Source organism: Diadema antillarum, unplaced genomic scaffold, assembly GCF_040938485.1.
Source record: "Diadema antillarum isolate AM-2024a unplaced genomic scaffold, OU_Dant_1.0 scf00000075, whole genome shotgun sequence".
Classification (NCBI taxonomy): domain Eukaryota; kingdom Metazoa; phylum Echinodermata; class Echinoidea; order Diadematoida; family Diadematidae; genus Diadema; species Diadema antillarum.
In genome coordinates, this window is record NW_027270964.1 from 4,615,645 (window position 1) to 4,629,677 (window position 14,033).

General features: G+C 41.5%; 2 protein-coding genes across 2 annotated transcripts; both read left to right on the forward strand.

Annotated features, from left to right (window-relative positions):
- Positions 1-2,205: 2,205 nt before the first annotated feature.
- Positions 2,206-3,477, forward strand: LOC139717490 (uncharacterized). The gene has a single exon (XM_071628996.1). The coding sequence runs from the start codon at positions 2,206-2,208 to the stop codon at positions 3,475-3,477; it is 1,272 nt and encodes a 423-aa protein (XP_071485097.1).
- A 6,344-nt stretch (positions 3,478-9,821) lies between these two features.
- Positions 9,822-10,994, forward strand: LOC139717428 (uncharacterized). The gene has a single exon (XM_071628928.1). It carries the CDS (start codon positions 9,846-9,848, stop codon positions 10,854-10,856), a length of 1,011 nt encoding a protein of 336 aa, XP_071485029.1. The 5' UTR covers positions 9,822-9,845; the 3' UTR covers positions 10,857-10,994.
- Positions 10,995-14,033: the final 3,039 nt, after the last annotated feature.

The following is a 14,033-nucleotide window of genomic DNA, read 5'->3' on the forward strand; positions in this document are numbered from 1 at the left end:
CAGACCTCACGCAAAATCAGTGTGTGCGACTTTATGTTCGTTTTGAGGTGCACGGTCACACACATATATATATGTGACAGCTTGTGGAACCCAATAAGAACACGGTAAAAGTGAGCTACAGCTGCATGAAAAACATGGATGCAGTCATAAAATCCCACAACCAAAGAGTTATCGGAAAATCCAAGTCACATGACAACGATCCCAAACCCAAATGCAACTGCCGCCAAAAAGATCAATGCCCGTTGACAGGAAGATGCATGGAAACGGCTCTTGCGTATAAAGCAACCGTCAAGCATGACAATGAGGAAAAGTGCTACTACGGACTGGCGGGGGGTACCTTCAAGGACAGATATAGGAACCATGTGAAATCCATCAAGAACGAGAAATACAAAAACGAAACCCAACTCTCAAAATACATCTGGAGCCTGAAAGACAAACGCGCAAACTTCACACTGACATGGGACATCCAAAAAAAGTCAAACTTAACTCTAAGAAGGAGTGGCATGTGCAACCTCTGCCTCGATGAGAAGGCCATCATCATCCGAAACAAAAATGCACTCAACAAAAGGTCCGAACTTATATCCAAATGCAGACACCGGAAAAGAAAAACCATCCATGCGTCAAACCGATCCACCGCGCCACATGAGCACAGAAACACACCACTTTGTCAGTCTGCCTGAAGATCGCGACAGCGTGAAACCGCCGGTAGCAGACAAGGCACCAAAACACAGGTACGCCTAATATGCTCTGCTTTACAGCATTGAGCACTTTTCGACCCTCAACAAACCATATATTCCCGACGGATATATACCCAACGGATATATATATATATATATATATATATATAGGACCTGTGTGATAATCTGCATGTCGCGATTCTCAACCTACGTAAAGCGGATAGGGCTTGTAAGAGGAGACGAGAGAGAAGAGTGGGGAGAAGGAGCTTCATGACAGACCCTTTCCGTGCAGCCAAAAAGATTCTGGGATGGCGCAATCAAGCCTGACCCGCCTTCACAACCTTTCAGAGACACTGCCCCATCTTTCCGGGAGTTGAAAGCAATACTTGGGCGGACAAGAAATGCTTCTGCTCCGGGGCAAAACGGTCTTCCATACAGAATGTACAAGAAGTGCCCACGTCTTCTTCGCGTGATATGGAGTCTTATGTTAGTTGTATGGAGAACAAAGAAGATCCCTATCCAATGGAGAGTAGCAGAAGGTGTGTACATTCAAAAATCGGCGACTTCCAATGAAAAGACAATCACTGATTTCAGACCGATTTCTTTGCTTAATGTGGAAGCTAAGCTGTTTTTCGCAATTCAAGCCAAGAGATTAGAACATTATCTTCGAGCGAACGACTATCTAGATGTCTCCGTGCAGAAAGGAGGAATACGTGGCCATTGTGGCGTATGGGAGCACGTATCTACTCTGTGGGAAACCATCAAAGATGCCAAAACCTGTCAGAAGAACCTCGCCGTAATTTGGTTGGACCTTGCGAACGCGTTCGGTTCCGTTCCCCACGCGGCGATAAGTTTTGCTCTTCGCTGGTACCACGTTCCCGACACGTTTGTTGATCTCATTCAATCTTACTACGCCGGATTGTACGCGCGCTTTTCGGTGAAGGATTGGACCTCGGACTGGCAGAAGTTTTCAATTGGCATTTTCATGGGTTGCACCTTGTCTCCTATTCTTTTTGTTTCGACTTTCAATCTTTTGAATGACTTTGTCAGCCAACTCTCGACGAAGCAATATCTCTTGAAGAAGAGGGGTTTTCGTGTTTCTGTCTTAAAGGAATACATGGATGATATAACCATCTGCACTTCTTCGGTGAATTCGGGGCAGGAGGTTTTGGACAAAGTGAATGAGTTTATGACATGGAGCCGTATCAAAATCAAGGCAGCGAAATCGCGATCGCTTGTATTGGTCCACGGGAAAGTTCGACAAGAAGAACCCTTTGTTGTGGACGGGCAGAGGATCCCTGGGATTCATAATACGCCAGTCAAATTCTTAGGACGCAAGATCAATGGAGATTTGAATGACAGGCAGGCTCGCTTGTCCATTGAGAACTCCCTTAGAACTTGGATGAAGCTGCTGGATAAAAGTGTGCTGTCTGGAATCATGAAAAGTTGGTGCTATAATCATCTTGTTCTACCTCGGATTCAGTGGCAACTGATGATATATGACATTGCGCTTTCACACGTTCAACGAATGGAGACTTTGGTGTCGAAGGTGCTTCGTAGGTGGCTTGGGGTCAGCTGTAATCTATCTTCTGTCGCGCTCTACTGTAAACAGTCGACTCTTCGCTTACCGTTGGACAGTCTTACGGGAATTCTGAAGAGAACGGCAGTTAATAGCTTACTCCAGCTTCGCGACAGCGCTGATGAGACGGTACAGAAGATGAAGCCTACGATTCGATGTGGGAGAAAGTGGAGTCCTGAGGAAGCTGTGGAGAGAGCGGAAAGCAGATTGCATTTTGAGGACATTGCAAGGGGACAAGTTGGGCGCCAAGGGGTAGGAGTTTCAAAATCCCGCCCATCGCTGGAGAAAATGAGCAAAATGGAGCGGCGGTGTGAAGTTGGCAAAATTGTGGCTATGGAGCATGATGACGAATATTTTGTGCGTGCAGTTCAGATGGGGGTGCAGGGGAGGTGGACTTCGTGGGAGAACGTCAAACATCGCGATCTAAAATGGAAGACTTTGTTTGATATGAGTCCAAAACTTCTACAATTCGTCATAGGCACGACATATGACACCGTCTCATCCCCTAAAAACCTTAAGAGATGGGGCCTCGCTGCGAGTGATGCCTGTGCCCTGTGTGGAGAGGAGTGCACCACATCACACATCTTGGCTGGTTGCCCTTTGAGTCTACAACAGGGTCGGTATACTTGGCGGCATAATCGTGTGCTGAGAGTTATCCTTCATGGTCTTCAGGAAGAAGTGAGCGCCAGGTCGGAGAATCCAGTTTCTGGAAGCCCCTCCCACAACATACGTTTCGTACGCCAGGGAGAAACAGTAACCAGGAGTTCGGAAAGAAAACATATGGGCCTACTGGCTGCAGCAAGTGATTGGAAGGTGAAAGCAGATTTGGACTCTAGACTTGTGTTTCCAGAGCAAATCGCTGTCACAGATTTGAGACCCGACATTGTACTTTACTCAGATGAGAGGAAATTGGTAGCCATGGTGGAACTCACAGTATGTGAGGAGGGAAACATGCAAAATGCTCACGAGCGAAAAGCAAGGAAGTATGAAGAACTCCAAGCATGCTGTGATGAAAATGGATGGGCTGCATCAGTGTGGCCGGTAGAGGTAGGGTGCAGAGGGTTTGCATCTCATGCTCTTCTACCTTCCCTCTATCGCCTGGGTGCTAGACGTTCAAAGGCAAAGGCTCTGGAAAAGGTAGCGTGTAGCGTAGCAGAGAAAGCCTCCTTCCATCTGTGGCTGCATAGACATTCACAGGTGTGGGGTATTCCCCATGCCTAAGCATTGTGACGTAACTATGGGATGCGCGGATGCTCCAGACCGCTTGTGTTGCCGATAGTGATACGCGATCTTTCACCATGGAGACGGTACTGTGAGCTGCGTGCATCATTTCGAATCAAACAGGTTAGTGAGAAGAGTCGTCTTGCCGGGATCGGTCATGTTTGCAAAAGCATGCCCGATTCTGAAACGATTCTTTCCTACCCTTTTCACCTTCCGCTCCCCGGCAACTGCTGAAGAGAGCGGTGTTTTGGGACTAACCTGTTTTTCAATTTCACTTGTTTTGTTTTGGCTAACTCCTGTCGGGGTGTCGCCGTTTATTTTGGCCAATGTTTCGGTATTTCATATATATATATATATATATATATATATATATATATTAAACCAGGGAGAATGATGTCCGCCAAATAATTGTATTGAAGTGATAAAGTGCCAAAGATCATGAAAGTTCAACTTCTCGTGTCAAGAAGACAATAATGAGAGTTTTGAAATCTCGTCTTGTCGACATCTCGAGCTCGAGAAGGAAATTGAAAAGACGGTACATTGTATCATGACTGTGAAATCTCGTCTTCTCTCGCTCTCGAAAGTAAGGTAATATTGCATTCTCAGAAGAAAAAAGGATCTCACAACTCGCCTTTTCGGGAAGACAATAGCTTGGATAGCACCTGTTTGCCTTCCTTGACCTGAGAAGTTTGAGACTGCAGCAATAGAGCATTCAAGAGAGAGAAAATCATACCGGGGCTCATTCACCGGGGGAATACTCTCGGGTTTCCCCGTTAAGTGCCCTCCCGGGTGATTTCGTGCATGAGTGAATAGCGTAGGAAGGATATATAGACATAAATGTCACCTCCATTTCCCTACAAAGATTCGCTCTTTCATACTGTGGAAAACGTTCCAAGGGAAAAGAAAACAAACGAATGTTTGTTTTTGTCTGACGTGTGACTATAAATAGATACCAGACTTGTAGACTATCAAAAAGGAAAATGGGCAGAGGGTTAGCTCGTATTCATAAGTCACGAATGTATGGATTGTTCACTCAGCACGTTCAGCGAGTAACCCTTACTATTAAAAAAAAAACAGTGTGTTGCAAAATATGGAGAACTCCTTTCCAGAAGCATTATTTTTGCTCTCCCCAATCACTGTCCCATAATTCCAATATTGGCAATAAAATTTACAACAACGGCTCACCGTAACATTCTTTTTTCATTACCAAATTGCCTCAGTGCTGGATATATATATATATATACACTCAGCAAAAAAAAAGTAAGTTCCCCCCTAACATTTTTGGATATATCTCAAAAAGTATTTTACGGATGTTCATAATTCGAACGGGAATGGTTAGGGAATTTCATTACTCATAACATGAATGGCATATCATTGCCACCAGATATAATTATTGGTGTAAAAAATCGCATTTTATGTCAAAATGCATGGGAAAAAAGTTGCACTTTAGGCCATAGGAAGCATATTGTTTACATTTCCTATGTAAGTTATCAAATGATCTTTTTAAATTGTGTAATTCTCAGGAATTTATTCAGGTACAATGTGCTTCCCTATTAAACAGATGTTATGCATACTTTTTGAGCAATAGGCCTTCTCAATATGAAAATATTGGTAGAAGCCATGTGATTTGTAATTCCAATTTAGGTTGACCACATTAATGTGCCTGTGGGCATTTTGCATCATACCCTCAAGTTGTAGATCAGTTTGCTGAAGGAAATGGCATCGAACGTATGGAGTGGCCTGCAAGATCCCCTGACTGTAATCCAGTAGAGAATCTTTGGGATATCATTAAATGGAAAGCGATTAAGAAGTTGAAAGATGACACTTCACTGCAAGAATTTCAGCGCATCTTGCAGAGAGCATGGGCCAACATTGACCAGCGCCAAGTACAAACTTTAGTGAACAGTATGAGGAGGAGATGGCGGCTGGTCATTGCGGGTGGTGGACATATCAATTATCAAATACTTCACTATATGCTCATGAAAAGAAAGAGATAGAGAAATATGCAATAACCCATGCTTAAATGTTCAGAATCATGAGTGATTGTTTGATTATTTGTGTAAAAGTCATTGCAAATCACTAAAGTGCAACTTTTGTTTCCATGCATATTGACATAAAATGCATTTTTTTTTCACATCAATAATGATATCTGGTGGCAATGATTTGCCACTCATGTTATGAGTAATAAAATTCTTTATCTATTTCCGTTTGAATTATGAAAATCGGTTGAATACTTTTTGAGATATATCCACAAATGCTAGGGGGGAACTTACTTTTTTTGCTAAGTATATATATATATATATATATATATATATATATATAGTGTGATGATGCTGATATTCCTACCGCACGCCTCTGTCATCTTAAGTGAAATTATAGTTGAGACAATGTAGATAACAGAAGATGTCGCATGAAACCGGCAGAGTTGTGAAGCTTTCGACCGTGGTCTTCCTCAGCTTTAATGTCTGTTTGTGAAACGAAATATATGTTTTTGAGCATAACAAATCTGAAGTCATAAACACAATAACATTAAATATAAGTTGAGCATGAGTTAATAGTTAATAACCGCACACAAACCTTCCCCCAATATCACATGATCACTCACATCCCGCCACAAGACAGCCACAAGACATCCAGGCAACGCAAACGTCTGCTTAGCAGGTAATCATATTATTTAGTTTATTTATGATATATGTTTGATAATTTTTATTGTATGATATGTTTGTATGCTATATATACTCACTATACACTCATTTCCAGTTATACTTTGTTGAATGTGTTGCAAAGTGCCAAAAAATATTGCCAAGTATATGTCATGTAACTATTAACTCATGCTCAACTTATATTTAATATATTGTGTTTATGACTTCAGATTTGTTATGCTCAAAAACATATATTTCGTTTCACAAACAGACATTAAAGCTGAGGAAGACCACGGTCGAAAGCTTCACAACTCTGCCGGTTTCATGCGACATCTTCTGTTATCTACATTGTCTCAACTATATATATATATATATATATATATATATATATATATAGTAAACGAATCAGTAGAAAAAGAACGCCGTAAGAAATAATAATCAATCCTAGATCTTGAAGATCTCAAAAACGGAGCATAGCTCTCAAATACTGAAAGGTAAGGTCACACTCTTCATCAGTGCCCATGGTGTGACAAAAGATCTTAATCAAACCCGTTTCTGAAACAGACATGAAAACACGTCTGATCATGGGCAGACGGATTTTGAAACTCACCTTTCAAAGAAGTCACTGCGCTAAACAGATGGAGGTAGCGCACAGTGTCCATAGTGACGCATCCAATGACGCGTAGTCATGACTGCAAGATGACATGGCAAATCTCCGGCTCCAAAACAGTGAATCTGAAAAGGGCCTCATCGCCAACAGTCGGAAGAGTAGCAGAAAATGTACACAGTACAGAAACGTAATAAGAAAATTGGTCTGCTCGGCATCTTGAAGATAATAAGTAAACGAATCAGTAGAAAAAGAACGGGGTAAATTACAGAATACCGGCAGCCAATCACGGAGAGCGCAAATCGCTCTGAAAAGAGCGTAATTACGCTTGCCGATAGCAACCATCTGAAATATTAATCCGATCTGCGATACGGTCCGTGATTCGGCTGTCGACGATTGCATTTGTTTACGTGTGTTTTCTTTGATCTGTGCGGTGAGAAGTGTGGTATCTTACGTTGTTCTCGGGGGTTTCGGGGGTGGGGTGTCCCCCGAACACCCGAATTTACGATGTATACTCACGTTTTCAGGAGTCGAGGATAGTCCATATCTTAGAAATCGATAGCAATTTAGGTGAGACTATAAAACAATCACTTATCTAATTGCTGGTGCTAGCTTACAGTAGAGCTTACGCACTGTGTGGGTGCTCTTGACAGCCCACCATGTTGACTCTATGCAGTCGTACAACAACAGTACCTACACACAACAGCTTATGATGCGTACGTGTGCAGTGGTAGCGCGTATTGAGTCTGCAGAACGCGCGCATGTTTACTAGTACAGTGTACAATACGTATAGCAGTTGAGGTGCGCACATGTCTCTTGACAATACGCGTATACGCGCTGCCTTGCCAAACTAGTGTCTATAGAGCGATTGATCGTGAATGACTTGTGTCGAAAAGAGAATGATGAAGGAAGGAGGATGTCAGCTGTGATGACGTCATCAAGTTTAAAGTAGTTCCGTCAAAATCGGCTCGATTTTCTTTATCGACGATTTACTCGAGTTATCTTGATTTAGAGCAGTTTTCCTCTGAAACCACTCAATTTTCATAAAAATTGTGTGGTCAACCTACTTTTTGACGGCCGTTCCGTTCCCGGGCTTTTTGGGGGCCCCAGACGACGTGAAAGACGAATTTCAGCCCTTCGGGCTGAAATTCATCTCTAAGGGAGAGCCGCCGGAGGCGGGGCCGAAGGCCCCGCCTCCGGCGGCTCTTATACGCACCAATATGCTAATTTATATGACGCAAAACCGGTATTCTGTAATTTCCCCCCTGAAAGGTAAGGTCACACTCTTCATCAGTGCCCATGGTGTGACAAAAGATCTTAATCAAACCCGTTTCTGAAACAGACATGAAAACACGTCTGGGGGGCATTTCATGAAGGAACTTGTCGGATAAAATATCTGACAAGTCCATTATATCCGACAAGATTTGAGAAATTCTTTAGTCTGATTGGCTGATTTCTCTGAACTTGTCGGATATAATTGACTTGTTTGACATTTTATCCGACAAGTTCCTTCATGAAATACCCCCCTGATCATGGGCAGACGGATTTTGAAACTCACCTTTCAAAGAAGTCACTGCGCTAAACAGATGGAGGTAGCGCACAGTGTCCATAGTGACGCATCCAATGACGCGTAGTCATGACTGCAAGATGACATGGCAAATCTCCGGCTCCAAAACAGTGAATCTGAAAAGGGCCTCATCGCCAACAGTCGGAAGAGTAGCAGAAAATGTACACAGTACAGAAACGATTCGTTTACTTATTATCTTCAAGATGCCGAGCAGACCAATTTTCTTATTACGTTTATTTCTTCACAGTGTGAAGAAATAAACCGTTGGTGAATACAGCATGAACTTTGTTGCAGCTTTGTTACTTATCTTATATATACATATATATATATATATGTAATCATAATGCGTCAAGTTGGAAAAATTCACGTTATCCAGTGATGTAGGGTATCTCTCGAAGTCAAGATTAAGGCTACATACACATTGGTGAGTGCTTAAACCAGTAATCATGACGGCTAATTTCAGATTAAATGATTAATAGATAGATATTAAAATTGATAAACGATCTTGAGCTATACAGGTAGACCATGCTCTACAAGAAGAAGAACCGATTGGTAATCAACTGAACATTCCAATGTAAACGTGGGTCCCACCTTTCACTAGGACCTGTTTGTTTTTGGATATTTCATCCATTTCAAATCTAAATTCCATCAAATGAACATTGTATTCTGAATAGAATTGTATGCTCTCTTATCATCGGTTTCTCATCGTCTCGCAAAAAAAAAAGTTGGAAACTTGAAGTCCCATCTCAGCCAAAACTATACCAGCCCTTAAAAAATACGCACACAATTTACATTCAGAGTAAAACACGAGTGAAAATTTAACGCTCTATTTTACTTGGTAAAAAAAGCACAGATAAAGGACATTTTGAAGCATGCTGGACCAATCTGATGAGCATGCGAGCGAGCTGCCAAATACTTATTATTTAGGCATAAAACGCGTCCCTTCTTTCATCTGTTCTATAAGAATCTAAAAATGTTGTGTCTCCCCAATATACCGTGGCCTGGCACAAGGAAATAGACACATAAAAATCAAACAAACAAAAACAAACAAAACAAAACAAAACAAAACAAAATAATATCAAAGCACAAAAAGTAACCTTACCCAGTACCGGAACAGAAGCCATAAAAAGGGCAGGTTGAGCTTTGACTGCCGTAACTTTTTGCTTGTTTGAGTCTGACTGGAGGTGAAGTGCCCTCCGCAGCATCCATTTTAGGCCATGGGGTGAGCCGTTTTTTTCGCTTGTTTCGTTCCGACAACTGCGGCACTAAAATTTCTCCACAGCTACGTGTAAACAAATAACCAAAGAGGCTACAGGAAAAAGTTCGACACAAACCTTCCTGTTGTGTTTTGGTAATTTAGGGGGAAACAGTGAACTTTTTTTGTCACTGAGGAGCTGAATATAGAGAGGGAGAGGCGCTATGGACTGAGACGCACGCGGCAATTTCGTTTGTCTCGCAAAAGTAACAAAATTTCACCAAATTGGGACGTCTACTTCATTTTTTCGGGTCTCACATTCTAACAAAACGACAAAGTTAGAAACATCGCCTGAGGATGGACCAACAAAAATCTGCTCGGCCGCAACGGTTAGCCGCTACAAAGGCAAAAAACTATGGTCCTTCTGTGAGAAAACCCGCAACCCAGGTACGTGCAAACAGCCCGTCAAGTCCGAACCCGAAGGTCACTAACCCTACGCCCATGACTCCGGCCGCTTCCCAGCGAGAGTCGTTGGAAGGCCAAACAGCCAGCGATGCGGAATCTGTTGAACTGGTGCCTGATGACGTCACAAATATGGCTGTCGCATCCACGACGGTAACCAACCCAACGCACCCAGATCGAGGCACCACTATGCCCGCCGACAAGGAAGCACCGGCCTCTGCACCTCCCAATGTGCAAACCCCTGGAAGCTTGGACGCATATTTCAAGGAAGCTACCAGCGGATTCAATAAAATGATCCAAGACGCTGTCGACAAGTTCCTTGGGAAGTTGAGCGATCTTGAGGCCAACATTGAAGCTTCTATCCAATTTGAGAGCAAACGGGTCGATGATCTCGAAGTCAAACAAAAGGAAATGGAAGGTAGAATGAAAAGAATGGAAAAAGAAATTGCCGAACTCCGCTCCGAAGTATTGAAGAACAAAGCGGAAACAAACAAAACCGAAAGAATATCTAGGAGGAATAACATCCGCATCGTGGGAATCCCTGAAACACCAAATGACCAGAGGGAAGACTGCGCCCACATCGTCGAAGACATCCTGCGGTCCAAATTCAAGATGACCACAAAGGTGGAGCGAGCTCATCGTGATGGTCGCAAGGTGGAAGGTCGTCCCAGGCACATCTTGATAAAGTTTCTCTCATACAGAGAAAAAGTAGATGTCATCCGTCGTGCCAGGGAAATCCTAAAGGACGAGCGATATTTCATGATCGACGACTTGACGCAGACTGACCTGGAAGAAAAACAGAAATGGAAGAAACAAGTCCAAGAAATGTACAGCAAAGGTACCAAGTTGAGATTCTATGCCGGAAAATGGCGCCAAACCGGAGGCGCTCCCTTTAATTTCGAGTGAGTAGTCATCTCCTATATACATTTCTTATAACTTCAACTGAAGTTTTGTGTACCCTACAGAGAAGATTAGTAACATTGGCCCAGTTGTACATGATTATGATATGACAGATACTTATTGTCCAGCATGAGTAACTCAGAAATCATAGTTTTAGGTATACCTACTGCACTAAAAAAATTCTTACAACCTCAACTGAAGTTTTGTGTAGCCTACAGAGAAGATCAGTAACATTGGCCCAGTTGTACATGATGATGCTATGATAGATACTTATTGTCCTACATGAGTAACTCAGAAATTATATTTTAGGTATACTTATTGCACTCAAAAATTCTTATAACTTCAACTGAAGTTTTGTGTACCCTACAGAGAAGATCAGTAACATTGGCCCAGTTGTACATGATGATGCTATGATAGATACTTATTGTCCTACATGAGTAACTCAGAAATTATATTTTAGGTATACTTATTGCACTAAAAAATTCTTATAACTTCAACTGAAGTTTTGTGTACCCTACAGAGTAGATCAGTAACATTGGCCCAGTTGTACATGATGATGCTATGATAGATACTTATTGTCCTACATGAGCAACTCAGAAATTATATTCTAGGTATATCTATTGCACTCAAGAAGTCAATGATGTTGGTTTAACTAAAATGTGCGTATTGGTTTTTCATTAGGTATACCTATTGTGATCAAAAATTCAATGACGTTGGTTTGGTTAAAATATGCGCACTGGTTTCCTTATAAAAACACACCGGTTTTTGCATGATTACAAATATTCCGGTTTTTCATTACACTAAATTGAAGTGGTAGAAGTAAATGAATCCAAAGTTTACTAGAATTGCTGTCAACGTACAGTGCCAAATGTATATTAAGATACTAAAGTGAAATGGTAGAAGACAATGAATCCAGGTAATGTACTAGAATTGCTGTCAACTTGCAGTGCCAAATGTATATCAAGATACTGTATTTTTCTTCTTTTTTTTTCTCCTTTTGTTCAGGATGGCATCTGCAAATGGGTACCATCCGAACTGAATACAATATCAGCCGAGTATTATATTTTTCTCTACTTATGCAATGAACCGGCTGCACAGTGTATTACAGCAGGTGTGACTTGCTCAAATTTGGTTTGTGTCTTGAACCAGTTGCACAGTGTATTACAACCCTTCAGCAGTTAACGTACGCAAGCTACATTTCACTATCATTAATGAAACACGCTTAAGCATGACTATTCAGTTTGTATAGTTGCCCAGGGTGAATTATACAGTCGGATCTTTTTGTTCAGTATGGCATCTGCAAATGGGTGCCATCTGAACTGAATTCAGTATCAGCCGAGTATCACATTTTTCTCCACTCACGCAATGAATCGGCTGCACAGTGTATTACAGCAGGTGTAACTTGCTCAAACTTGGTGTGTCTTGGTTACTAGTGTTGCCCCTGGCAACCTTGTTCTTATCCTAAATCATGTAAAGAGTTCCTCAGTGTTAGTCTTGTTGGCGCATAGGGAGTGGGTGATGTTTTGCTCTCCAACTGTGGGAGAGGAGAAATCCGTATTGAATGAATGATAAAAAAACCCGGTTGACTTATATATGTTCCTGGTAAACAAGTCCATTACTGGTTTCCTCCAAATGGATTCCTCAAGTATAGGTTTCCTTTTAGGCTGTAGGAGTTTTACCTGGCCGACATGACGGTTGTCAAGTCACTTCATTGTGATTAGAGTCTGCACGATGTCATGATCCATCCCAACCAAATCTAAATGTATGAAGTGATAAATATATATATATATATATGTATACACATATATATTTCAATCAATAGTAGCTCAATTCAGAACCTTAACAGCCGATTTTTTTGAAAATAGAGCTACATGTATTAGTATGCTCCCAAATTACCCAACCTTTTAGCAGTCAACGTACGCAAGCTATACACACTTCATTATCATTAATGCAAAACGCTTAAGCATTTTATGCAGATTGTTTAGTCAACTAGGGTGATTTGTCCAGTTTGTTTTGTTTTTTTTTCTATTCAGAATGGCATCTACAAAGGGTGCTATCTGAACTGAATACAGTATCAGCCGAGTGTTATATTCTTCTCCACTCATGCAGTGGACCGGCTGCACAGTGTATTACAGCAGGTGTGACTTGCTCAAATTTGGTTTGTGTCTTGAACCAGTTGCACAGTGTATTACAACCCTTCAGCAGTTAACGTACGCAAGCTACATTTCACTATCATTAATGAAACACGCTTAAGCATGACTATTCAGTTTGTATAGTTGCCCAGGGTGAATTATACAGTCGGATCTTTTTGTTCAGTATGGCATCTGCAAATGGGTGCCATCTGAACTGAATTCAGTATCAGCCGAGTATCACATTTTTCTCCACTCACGCAATGAATCGGCTGCACAGTGTATTACAGCAGGTGTAACTTGCTCAAATTTGGTGTGTCTTGGTTACTAGTGTTGCCCCTGGCAACATTGTTCTTATCCTAAATCATGTAAAGAGTTCCTCAGTGTTAGTCTTGTTGGCGCATAGGGAGTGGGTGATGTTTTGCTCTCCAACTGTGGGAGAGGAGAAATCCGTATTGAATGAATGATAAAAAAACCCGGTTGACTTATATATGTTCCTGGTAAACAAGTCCATTACTGGTTTCCTCCAAATGGATTCCTCAAGTATAGGTTTCCTTTTAGGCTGTAGGAGTTTTACCTGGCCGACATGACGGTTGTCAAGTCACTTCATTGTGATTAGAGTCTGCACGATGTCATGATCCATCCCAACCAAATCTAAATGTATGAAGTGATAAATATATATATATATATATATATATATATATATATATATATATGTATACACATATATATTTCAATCAATAGTAGCTCAATTCAGAACCTTCACAGCCGATGTTTTGAAAATAGAGCTACATGTATTAGTATGCTCCCAAATTACCCAACCTTTTAGCAGTCAACGTACGCAAGCTATACACACTTCATTATCATTAATGCAAAACGCTTAAGCATTTTATGCAGATTGTTTAGTCAACTAGGGTGATTTGTCCAGTCTGGTTTTTTTTTTTTCTATTCAGAATGGCATCTACAAAGGGTGCTATCTGAACTGAATACAGTATCAGCCGAGTGTTATATTCTTCTCCACTCATGCAGTGGACCGGCTGCACAGTGTATTACA

Bases quoted from the DNA above. Each gene is read 5' to 3' on its own strand.
- LOC139717490 (XM_071628996.1), top strand. From the start codon at position 2,206: ATGGAGACTTTGGTGTCGAAGGTGCTTCGTAGGTGGCTTGGGGTCAGC.
- LOC139717428 (XM_071628928.1), top strand. From the start codon at position 9,846: ATGGACCAACAAAAATCTGCTCGGCCGCAACGGTTAGCCGCTACAAAG.